Below are 12,514 nucleotides of genomic sequence, written 5' to 3'. Positions count from 1 at the left end.
TATCAGAATGGAAAAGTTGCCTCCTGGAGCATGGCAACCCCTCACTGCTAGTCCTGTGTCTCCCTTTCAAGCCAGTATTAGAGAAGCAGCTGGCAGAGGGGAGGAGGTGAAAGGATTTCAAATGTTCCCTGTGACTGAGCAGCAAGACGCCCAGGGTAATATCATGTGGGTGCATGTTCTGATTCCATTTAAACAACTTAAGGAACTAAAAAATGCATGCAACCAATATGGCCCGAGCATCCTGTTGACTTTTTGCTTTGTTAAAAAGCCTAGGTCTAGAAGCCTTGCCTCCTGGGGATTGAAAACAGCTGGCCAGAGCTTGCCTGTCAGGCAGAGATTATTTACTGTGGAAAAGTGAGTTTGTAGAGCAATGTCAGGCCACAGCTGAAATAAATTGGGTCCAACAGATTCCCATTACTTTTGATATGCTTACTGGAGGAGGTCTTTATTGGGAGATAGGTCAGCATTTAAATTTTGATGTGGCAGTGTATGCTCAGGTTAATGCAGCTGCCCAGAGGGCCTGGAATGAGCTTCCATCATCTGGAAGACAGACTGAGGATTTATCAAAGATAAGGCAAGGGCCTGATGAATTGTTCCAGGGCTTTGTCTCTAGGCTAATGCAGACAGCAGGCAGGTTAATTGGGGATTCACAAGCTGGACTTTTGCTTGTTAAACAGCTCGCCTATGAAAATGCTAATGCCACCTGTCAGGCTGCTTTGAGACCTTTTAGAAAGAAAGGAAACATCTCTGACTGTATTCAACTTTGCTCAGATATATAGGGAGGGCCCTTGTATAATCAGGAGATAGTCATGGCTGCAGCATTACAGGGAAAAACAGTCAAGGATGTTCTTTACCAGCAAAGAAATTATGGCTCAAGGCAAAGGGAAGCTGTCAGACCACTGGGAAGCTGCTTTTGGTGTGGCCAGATAGAACACCAGGTCAAGAGGTCTCCTGAAAGGGGAAAGGCTTAAGGGCAAATAAGGAACCTGGATGGTGCCTGAAATGCAAAAGAGGGAAGAATTGGGCTAGTGAATGTCTATCAAGGATGGATACCCAGGGGAATCCTTTTCAGAAAAACAGACGGAGAGGTCAGCCCCAGGTCCCGACAGAGTAGATTTTTGCAGTAATTCTGCAGTCTGTCTCCCAGCAAAGAAATTTATTCAGGACCTCTACAGAGCAACCCCAGGCAGTGCTGGATTAGATCTCAGGTCTTCCATCCATGCAGTTTTAATCCTGCAATGGGGATATAGACCCTCCCCACTGGGGTTTATGGGCCTTTGCTGGAAGGCACTGTAGGGTTATTCCTGGGGAAAGTAGTACCACCATGCAGGGTGTCTTTGTTGCTCCCAGAGTGATTGATGCTGATTACCTTGGAGAGATTAAGGTGATGACTCACTCACCTAAGGGAATTTCTATAATAAAGACAGGCCAGAGACTTGCACAGTTAATTTTACATCCTCAGTTGCAAACAAGAAATCCAGTTAAAAGGAATAAGAGAGGAGAAGCTGGATTTGGTTCGTCAGATGCCTATCGGCTACAAGCCATAGGTCCACAGCATCCAGAACTCACTTTGGTTATAAACGGAAAAAGCTCTGGCCTTCTAGACACTGGTGTGGACATGTCTGTTGTTACTGCCAGTCCATGGCCTTCCATGTGGCAAAAGATGGAAACTATTATGCAGCAGCAAGGGACTGGTCAAATTCAATGTCCCGAGCAGCGTAGCAATGTATATCTCCATGATGGGTAAGGCCAATTAATGAAGAAGAAGATTACCTAAGACAGACACAGTCTATCTGAGGGGTCTGAGGGGCCCTTTAAAATATTAAGAAGGGGGAACTGTGGAGACTCATAGAGGTTTCCTAGTGAGAACTTACTCAGGGTCCCAGAATCTGAGCTTGCTTTACCCAGCAGGGCTGCATAAGGGGATGATTTGACCGCGGGCGTGGTTACCAGGTGTTTGGAAGGGTCTGCACTTGGCTGTGCGGTGTGCTTTGATCTAGCAAGGGAGAGGTCTTTTGCCCCGCCCCTTGGCATGTTATAAAAAGCCCTTTTGAATAAATGGAAAAGGCCATTGGGTATTGACCCGGGTCCTCCCGAAGCTGTCCTTTTTCTGTCTTTCTCCTCGTTGCTATCTTTCTATCTAGTATTTTCTTATCCCTCTCTCCTCCTTTTAAGAACCCTTGAAGAGGTGGGAGCTGGCCTCCCACAGCCTGAGGGGAGAGTTATTGGGACTATAGTTGAGCAGTCAGAAAGCAGAAGAAACTCGGGATTTCCATGAACTTAACTCCTAGTCTGGTCACCTGTACTTCTGGTAACCCCTCCACTTACTTGTTCTTCCATTCCCTTGTTCACTAGCTTCATACTGTCCACTTTTGGTATTGACTGTGACACTGTACAGGCGTCCAGGGATGAGCTGAACAAATACACACTCGTTTTCTGACTTTGGAACGCTTTTGGTTTGAACAAAGCTGTTTTTGTTTTTGATGGTGACTTCATAGCAGTCGAAGTCCCCAGTGGCGTGGACCCAGGACACCTTTAAGTAGTCACTCCTGGCAGAGTTGCTGACGCTGATTCCCTGGACCTTGTCAGGCACTGGAAAAGAGAGCAGCTGATCAAAGATACCAACCTGAGACAATAAAACAAATAAGCTAGTTTTTTTTTTTTTTATCGTGTGCATTTAAAAGAAAAATCTCAGACCTGTATATCACAAAGGGGAAATATAGTTATGTTACTTCAAATGACCTTTTAGCAAAACCTGATGAATGCATTCTAATCTAATAATAACCAACAGAATGCCTCTCATAAGATGAAACATTAAAATAATAGCTAGTGCCTAATATGAAGGATGGTGCAGATATTAATGACCGCGGCACACCTTGGTGACTCAAGTTACCAAGAAAAGTATAAAAAACTCAAAAGAAAACTGTAAAAAAAGGAAACCTGTATGAGTACATATATAAAAAGATGTTAGGAGTCACTGGTCACCAAAGAAACCCAGACCCCAGTGCAATGATATTCTGTTTTCCTTGGGCAAAATAGAACACTGGACCCAGCCAGCTATGGGAGAAGATGTCTTTCATGTCCTTCCACAGAGATTACATATTGAACTGCTGTGTGTACAGAGAGAACTATCATACAGTTCTCACAATTCATTTCTTATGAACTCGAAACACAGACATTTGGGTCTCTTGCTTTTCATATCAAAATATGAACTGTGAGTGAATCTAAGCAACACAATGATAATTTTGAAAATTCAAGTCCCCGAAAGATTACATACTTTTTTTTTTTTTTTTTTTTTTTTGGTTTTTTGAGACAGGGTTTCTCTGTGTAGCTTTGCGCCTTTCCTGGAACTCACTTTGTAGACCAGGCTGGCCTCAAACTCACAGAGATCTGCCTGCTTCTGCTGCCTCTGCCTACCGAGTGCTGGGATTAAAGGTGTGCGCCACCACCACCCGGCTCCATACTTCTTACATACATAAAATGCCTTCTTATGTTAAAACAAATGAGAAATTAAAGCCTTATTAAACTAGAACCATACATAAGTAAGCTATACAAGAAAGAGATGAGCATGATGAGTCAGGACATTGGCTATCATGGGATGGATTAGTCAGGCATGAACCATGTGATTGGATACAGATTACTGTCAACGTCCTAGCTAGCTTTTATTTTAGGCAGCTTTTTCTCATGCCATTTTAAATTCATAAAAATTACTAGCGAGATGCCTAGAAAAATCAAAGTGTCAACTGGCGTGTGCTTTTTTTGAAGCAAGAACTATGACTAATGCTATTTTGTCAACCTGAGTCTCTTTCCAATAGATATATAAACAAACGATTCCATGGGCTGATGTTTTCCTTCTCTGTGAATAGGAGAATGCATTTAACTAGGAACACTGCAAAATGCAGCCATTCTGGTGTTAAAGGAGGTTTAGTTTTCAATTTAGGGCTGAATTTTGATTCAAGAATAAATGACAGGTCCTCTTTCTCTTGTGTGTCAGGTGTATATTCATGTCACATGGTGTGTGTGTGTGTGTGTGTGTGTGTGTATGTGTGTGTGTGTATGTGTGTGTGTGTGTGTATGTGTGTGTGTGTGTATTTGTGTGTGTGTGTGTGTCTGTGTGTATGTGTGTGTGTGTGTATGTGTGTGTGTGTGTGTATTTGTGTGTGTTTGAGCAAATATAGAGGCCTAACACGTTCCTTGACTGTTCTCCACCTTATTTTTTGAGAGAGGGTCACTCACTGCACCTAGTACTTGTCAATCTGGCTGGGCTGGCTGGCCAGTTAGCTCCTATCCGCATGTTTCTGCCTCCCCCAGCCCAGGCCCCAAGTTCGACTGTCACAGATGTGTGGCACCATGCCAAGCCTTTATGTGGGTACTGGACATCCAAACTCGGGTCCTCATGTTTGCGCGGCCGTCATTCTGCTGACTGAGCCGTCTCTGCCCTCACATCTGTTTCTATTTGATTGGAAGCAGATGTGGATATTCACAGGGGCAAGCATTGGCAAGAGGCCTGAACTTGATCCAGAGCACCAAGCCTCTCTTCCAGTTAGCTGTCTTTTTTAGCTCCTTTGAACACCTCTAGGCCTGGAGGAGTTGGGTTTACGTCACAGGATGTCTGCTCTGGCATATGCCAGCCCATGTCCTTTTCTTTTGCTTTCTCCCAAGTCACAAAACAGCCAGAAACTCCATCATTTTTGGCACTTAAACTCTATTATTTTATGATGCTTTTATACAGGTTGTATTAATATCTTCTGTTGGATTATATTTACTGATTGGCTTTATATTAGAACAGAGTACACCACAGGTCTGGAACAAAGACAGGGCTTTACCTGAGACCAATTAGAGTTCTGTCAGCATTTAGCCACGGCAGAGATGAGACATTCTGAAATGGCACTGTATGCACAGACTAAGAATGGTCAGTGATCTTGACAACTTACTGGAGGCAAAGCAATTACCACAGGAAGGCGAAGTAGCCGAGCATGGTGCTAAGTCAATAAAGGACTCTGCAGGTGGAACTGGAAGTCATTTGTGAGAACTGTCTTAATGCACAGCGAGAGGACGTGACACGGGATTAGAAACATTGGTCTGTTCGCCCAAATGGAGGAGAAGAGCATTGGAAACGTTAAAGAGCCTTAAGACAGCCAGCCCAAATCAGCCCCGCAGCAACTCAGACACGAGCTTCCTGTTAGAGTCATTGGCCTCTGTCAGTCAGGCACAAAATCCAAGTTCACACTGTTCAAGAGTCAAGATGCTGTCTTGAGCAGAAAATAGCTTTTCTCACATTTGGGAAAAATCTTAGCAAAAGGCCTTGCAATATTAGAGTCATGTGGATAGAGAATTCTAGTGAGGTGGGTGGACAGGAAGTCGCAGATGGGTAGTTAAGAGACATGGCCTTAATTCCTAGTCAGTTTAAGGCCCCAAGTTGATCAATATGATGCTCAATAAGGCTACCCTGGGAGTGAATATCGGCTCTTCAGGTCTAAGTCACAGCTGTAATTATCGGTTTAATTAAACTTTAGGTTATTTGGTGGTAGAGAAAATCTCTGTTCCCTAATAGTGCTTCTAAGTCTGGTTTGATATAATAGCTGAACTTTGCCACAGTTGAGACGCGTGACCTTGGAAAAGCCACACTTGGTTTCTGGGATTTTCATGATCTCCAAATAAGAAGCCAGAGGACCATTTCAGTGGTAGCATTCTGTAACCATGCAAGCAGGTGGCTCTTATTTGGGGACAGGAGGCACAAAGTCTATGAGATAGACAGCTATGTACTTCATCCTCAAAGATGCACGGGCTACAGTGATGGCTAAGAGGTCAAGAGTGCTTACTGCTCTTACCGAGGCCCTGAATTTGTTCCCAGCACCCGTACCAGCTGACTCACAACCACTCGCAACTCCAGCTCCAGGGGATTTGACCCCCTCTTCTAGACTTCCTGAGCACCTGCACTCACATGCATATATCCACGCAAAGACACACATAATTAAAAAATACTGAAAACAAGCGTTAAAAAAAAATGCCAACCCTTTCTTACTCCTCACAGCTTTATGGGTCACTATGTTCCTAGGGTCTCCTTGTGGGCAATTGGGTGGAAACCCTTGATTCTGATTGTTCATCTCCCAGGAAGGCGCCAAGTTCCTACTTAGCCACAGCATCTAGGCTCACTAACAGGATGATGTCATTGTGCCAGGTGATCATGGGAAAAGAGTTGATTCAGGTGCAAGGGCCAACCCAGAGTCCAGTGGGGAAGACTTGACAAAATATTGACGTCAACCTTGAGCAGAAATTTCAGAAGTAAACCCCAGAAAAGTGTGACCACATCGGGAAAAACAGTGGCTATCTATACTTAGTTCCTTCCGGCACATCAAAGACCTGTCGTTCATCTGCTAAGAATTTTGCTCCCTAGTCTAGGAACTATAAAGGGTACCATTTTTACCTTGTGTGCAAAGGAGGCACAGTAGTCTTGACCGACACGTATTTTGGGAAAGACTATAGAGCTGAGAGCTTTGTCGGCTCTGGAGTGAATCAGACCTAAGTTTAAACCCAAGATCTAAAAGGTCCTAGGTGCTCAACAATAGTAATAAACAGTTGGGCAAATGATTTAACTTTCTTTTTTTTTTCATTTTTGTTTTTTTAAATTTATGTGCATTGGTGTTTTGCCTCCATGTACATCTGTACAAGGGGGTTGGGTACCCTGGAACTGGAGTTACAGACAGTTGTGAGCTGCCATGTGGATGATGGGAATTGGAACTTGGATCCTCTGGAAGAGCAGCCAGTGCTCTTAACCACTGAGCCATCTCTCTAGTCCCTGACTTAATCTTCTTAACACTTGGTTTCCTAATCTGTAAAATAGGAATAATAATGACTATCTCAGAAAGGACTGTGTGAGGACTAGTTAGTATATATGGACCCATGTTCCGGTATCCAAAGAACACTCCACAAACAGAAATATTTATTGTCCTATTTAAATAGAATATTTGTTCTGGCTATAAAAGCTAGGGCAGTCTTCCTGTAAATGTAACATATTGAGGGTTTTTTTTTTGTTGTTGTTGTTGTTTTCAGTTAAAATAGAAAGATTCCAGAGCAATTTTGTGATGTTGACTGCCTTTTATCCAGGACCGCTGCAGGTCCATGATGCTCAGAACTACAGAGCATCATGTGTCTGCAGAGCCCTTTACCCTCAAGATTCTTACCTGTCCGTTCTTCGCTGAAGGCGCGACTTGAGTAATCGCCACTCCTGGTGGTTATGGTCACATTGTAGAGGCGGCCTGGGGTGAGGGAGCTGAAGGAACACTCACTCACAGACTTGGCAATGCTGAGGGACTGAACCACCTTGCCATCGTGGGAGAGGGTCACCACATAGTTATCCACGTCTCCAGGCGCTGGCAGCCAGGAAACACCGAGGTAATCATTACGGCCGGAGTTGTTGACGGTGACCCCGCTCACACTGGAAGGGACTGTGAGTTCAAAAAAGAGGAAGAACCGTCAAAGAAAACGGAGCCAGAAATCTGAGTTAACCATTGCGCTCAATGAAAACTGTGGGCTGAGAGATCTCAGTTGATACAGGGAGTTAAGGAGGTACCAGGATCTCTAGGGGCTTTGGGAAGACAAACCATCCTTTCGACAGAAGGTTAATGGAAAAACCAACCAACAAACAAAAACCCCACAAGGAGGCCTTTTAGATGCCTCATAACCCAAGCAAGCCGCCACTGTAACTACAGGGTTTCTGTGTAGGGAGTGTTTTAGGAGGCATTTTATGGGAGTATGCCGGGAGGGTCTTGGTGGGAAAGGGAACACAGACTTTAACAGTCCAAATTAATCACTTTGAACCAAACTCATTAAAACAAAAACCAAACAGACAAAAACAAAGATACTTGAGGGTAAAGGAGAAAAATTCCTCGGATTATCTGAAGAACTTAGACTCTGGGTTGCCTTTGACTTTCATGTGACCAGGTTTTTTGTTGTTTTTTGTTTTATTTATTTTTTGTTTGTTTGTTTGTTTGTTTTATTCCTGGGGCGTTTAATAGAAAGTTCACCTGGAGGCTCTATCCCTTTGTAAAGCATTTTCTGCCCTCTAGTGGCCAGAAGCCTAAAAGCACATCCTGGAAGCCTGTCCATCTGGAGACAGGGCAGAGAAAGAGCTGGGAACAACCATCTTTCTGAGGTCAGACATGATTATCTTCTGCTTGTATCAGTTAGAGATCAACACCACAAACATTTGCCAAGAAACTTGTACTTTCCAGGTATATAAACGTGGACCAGACAGAGATAGATGACTTAAGTTACAAGTTGAAAATGAGAGATTAGTGACTGGGGTATTGAGTAAGAAGTTCATTATGTATTGGAGATAAGAACCTAGTTCATAGCACTGCCTTGGGTGGTGGCAGACTGAACTCTCACAGCGTACATAGTCGGCACTGATGTGCTCATCAGGGGCTGTTTAACTTTTAGTTGGCCATTTTCACATCACTGTCAGGGCTACCGCATCGCACATAAAAGACAGGATTGGACTTGGTGAAACCTGAGCGTTCATATGATCTAATATGCCCAAAGTCCATCTTACACAATTGATGAGCTGTCCATATGTCCATTAGAAAAAATAGAATTATCAGGAGTTCCCCTCCCCCCAAATGTAACTCACTTGATTAAGATGAAAGATACAAAAGTTATTTGGTATTTCTCTAGAGTGACTATTTCCTTAGGTTGGGATTAGATTGGTCAAATATCTGATGTGTGTGTGTGTGTGTGTGTGTGTGTGTGTGTGTGTGTGTGTGTGTGTACTGAGACAGAGTTTCTCTGTGTAGTTTTGGTGCCTGTCCTGGAACTCACTCTGTAGACCAGGCTGGCCTTGAACTCACAGAGATCTGCCTGGCTCTGCCTCCTGAGTGCTGGGATTAAAGGCATGAGCCACCACTGCCTGGCCAAAATATCTGATATTTTAAATTTCAGTTCCTACCTTTTTACCTAGGCTGGAGAGGTTTTCAAGTGCCTGCTTCAACTCTGTGGAAGCTTGTGTGAGGTGTAATAAGACTTTTCAAAATTATTTGGATATTGAGAAATATATCAAGTGTTTGAAGAAATGCTAGTGGTTATTATGGCTTTGGTCATTGAATTATTTTATAATGTGCTGTGTAAAAATTGTACTAATCTAGGAAGTTTCTGAAATCCTTGGTCATTGTGTATACACAGTCATTGTCTGTAGCCCAGTATTCTATTTCCCCTTTCTTAGGACAACAGTTGAATTAACAAACATTCATTCATAATTTTTGTTCTCAAAATTTTATAATTATCCTTCATAGACTTTCTCATATACTTTATGAATGCTTCTTTTGCATATCATGAACCAAATAGTGATATTTCTGATTATGCTTAAAATACAGGAATAAAAATGATTTATAATATAAAGTCTCCTTTATTCCCAATATTCACTGATTTCAAATTATATCAGATACTATACTACTTTGGTACATTATAATGGGTGGGATAGCCCTTGTGGTATATTCATTAGTATTGTGGTAATGTTTTTCTTTTGGTGGTACTGGGATTAAACCCAAGGTTTTGTGTACGTGAAACAAATGCTCTATCCCGAGGTCCATTGCCAGTTCTTTGTGATGTTTAAAATAGAAATTAACCTGGGACAGAGTGTGACTAAGCTCATGAACTGCTTCCTTTCCTCTTAAAACTCATCTAGAACCACATGTCTCAGCTTCCCCTACAGTCAGGTATAACTAGCCATAGCCACGCAACAGTTATGTCAAGTGGAATGTGGGTGGAAAGGCCACCTCTGCTTCCAGCCCTACTAATCACTTCCAGGCCATGTCCGATCTCTACCTTTATTCTCTGCAGAGGTGGAAAGAGCCGTGAGAACCCGGAGGAAGGACACTGTCAGGTAGTAGGAGCCTGGACCCCTGATTTCTACTTGGAGGAGGATCAGTCGATGGAGTTGTCTAATCAGGAGCAACCGCATTGCACCATTTGTGGCGGGACACAAGTCGGTCTAACCAGACTTACACAGGCTACAACTCACTGGAAGATGGATGCAAAGGCCTTCCCAGCTTTTCAGTCTTCACCCTAACTATACTACACTGAACCATGGTGCCAGTAACTCTCACCAGAGAAGAAAGAAGGTATCAAGAAAGACACAGGTGCCTTTCCTAAGTCTAGTGCCACAGAAAGAGAGCACTGGTATCACTGATGAATTTCTATTAAGACCAAGAGACATGCGTTCAGTTTCTTACCTGCTCCTCTGAAAATTAACACAAGCAGTTAATTAAGTAGGTGAGATGGGTGATTTTGGAAAGAGATTTTTCCATGACACCACAACTGATAATTAGTATCTGAGTATTGGGTTTATAGAGAAGCCTGAATCCAACTTATAATAATTATATAAAATGAAGAGGTCAAGGTTATTGAACTGATTCTGAGTTTAACCATTGCTACCAAAGCTTCAATTGGGTTTGTGTATTTTTTTTTCGCTCAGAAACTGGAACATAAATTTCATATAATATATGAAATAATATGTTATTACTTTTATATGCTTTCAATGTATGATGTAGAAAAATTCCACTTGCTTTTTCGGTGCTGAGCTTCTCTGACACAGTAACCATAGTGATACTTACTTGTCATCTTAGCTCACAGTTTTATTTGACAAGGAACACTGGAGGCCAGAAGCATTTTTTTGGGTGGCATTCCCACTCAGCATTCGATGATGTTGCTTACAAAATATATATGTGACTGTTACCGGAGTGCAATGGTGTATTCCTGTTGTTCTAACTATTGGAAAGTCTGAGGCAGGAGGCTGGTACGAGCCAGAGAGTTCAGATCCAACCTGCGCAACATAGCAAGATTCTAGATATGCCACTTGAGAATGACATCAATTCAATTTTGACCGTGTGAAGTGGATATCATCTTGCTTCTATGTCTTGAAAATAAGACTATGTGCAGGAAGATAGTTCATTACTTGTTTAACTTTAATTGAAAAACAAAACCGTTTCAAAGGAAACCAACCCAAGAGTAGGGCTAAGTTCAGGCACCAGCAGTTACCATGACTTGAAATATTTTTCTGGCTTTGATGTGGTTATTGGAAATATAAGAAAGTTGATTATTCTCTCTTAGTCCTCATGCCTCAGCCAATTTTTCATACCATGTACCTCTGTGTGTAAGGAAACCTGGCTTTTGGGAAGGAAGGAAGGAAACAGAGAGGCCTGATTTCAGGATGTTTAAAAACTTCCTGTTGGAGGCAGCTCCACGTACTGTTGTATTTGGAAGTTGCAAACACGCATCTGCATTTCTTACCTGTTCTTCCTTCCGCCACAACCTGTCGGGAAGAAATGCCTCCGCTCACCGTCGTCACCACCACTGAGTAGAGGCTGCCGGATTTCAGAGCGTGGAAACTGTATCTGCTGGTCTCACTGGAGACGCTCTCGTTTTTGATGACCACGTTTTCATGGATCAGTAACACTTGGTAGAACTCCACATCTCCTAAGGCCTTTGTCCAGTTAGTGAACAGACTGCTGGCCATCCCTTGGTTGGTAACATGCAAGTCAGTCACTTGGGCAGGCACTAAAAAGATAATAAAAAAAAAAACATTATGCTTCATCACCCCAAGGTAGTATAAGAATGAGGGGTCAAAATAGAGACAGATCAAAGTGCTATGGATAAAAAAAACAAGTTTTTGTTTGTTTCGTTTTGTTTTTGTTGTTGTTGTTTTTGGCATGGGCTTTTCACCCTGTTTCTTGTGGCATATGGACATTTATTTCTCTACAGGGTTCAGTCACTTCAGCCAGCTGTTTATTCAACAACTTTCAATCAAAGTCAGTTAAGTTCTAATAATGAGACGATGATGCTTCTTTGTGAGCTTTGACTTTGAAGTTTACATAACAAAGGCTGCTTCATTAGAGAACCTTTTTATTTAATATGATCTTACCCATGCTTATTCTATAAGAACACAAAACCATGTAATCCACCAGAACCAATGACTGTTCCTGGGTGGCAACGGTACCTTCAAGCTGGTGGTTAGGTTATGGTCTAGCAAGTTGGTCACTTCCTTATGAGTATGTCCTCCAAAGGGCTATTGTTATTATTCATGAAAATGCCGTAATAATATAGGCTATAGAATATATAAAATAGTAATGACAATTATATTAAGGAGTGAATGCCTACTCCCTTTCAGTTAGAGCAGAAGGCGTTTTAGAGGTTATATTATCTGATATGCATAAGTGTCTATAAAGTTGATTTCATATTTCTCTTACTAATGAGGAGACCAAGGATCATAGAATATAGGCTTTCTAGCTTACACCACAGCTTGATAAATAACCATCCAGATATCCACGCTAGGGCTCTCTCACCTCTAAGCCTGTGACCTTTTTCTAAATTATCAACTATGGCCACTTCCAACCCATCCATCAGCTGATGGTCACAGATATTGAAGCTGGTTCTCTTTGTGCTTCTTTCTTAACTTAACAATAATCAGAGCTTTAGCAGACCCCCTTCACAAAGTTTATTAACCTTTGTATTAAGACAC

At 42.4% G+C, this 12,514-nt stretch overlaps 1 protein-coding gene across 2 annotated transcripts in view; it reads right to left on the bottom strand.

The window, feature by feature from the left end:
- Window positions 1–12,514, bottom strand: part of Ptprb (protein tyrosine phosphatase receptor type B) — a 115,951-nt gene that overhangs the window by 47,418 nt on the left and 56,019 nt on the right. For both annotated transcript variants that reach the window (XM_016007384.3, XM_006988981.4), the window contains 3 exons: window positions 11,287–11,553; window positions 7,185–7,448; window positions 2,329–2,592 (listed from right to left, as the gene is read on the bottom strand). In XM_016007384.3, coding sequence (XP_015862870.1) covers window positions 2,329–2,592; window positions 7,185–7,448; window positions 11,287–11,553 — 795 coding nt within the window. The remainder of the gene's footprint in view (window positions 1–2,328; window positions 2,593–7,184; window positions 7,449–11,286; window positions 11,554–12,514) is intronic.

This window comes from Peromyscus maniculatus, chromosome 18 (genome assembly GCF_049852395.1).
Source record: "Peromyscus maniculatus bairdii isolate BWxNUB_F1_BW_parent chromosome 18, HU_Pman_BW_mat_3.1, whole genome shotgun sequence".
Lineage (NCBI taxonomy): Eukaryota > Metazoa > Chordata > Mammalia > Rodentia > Cricetidae > Peromyscus > Peromyscus maniculatus.
This window is presented reverse-complemented; position numbering and strand designations above follow the sequence as displayed.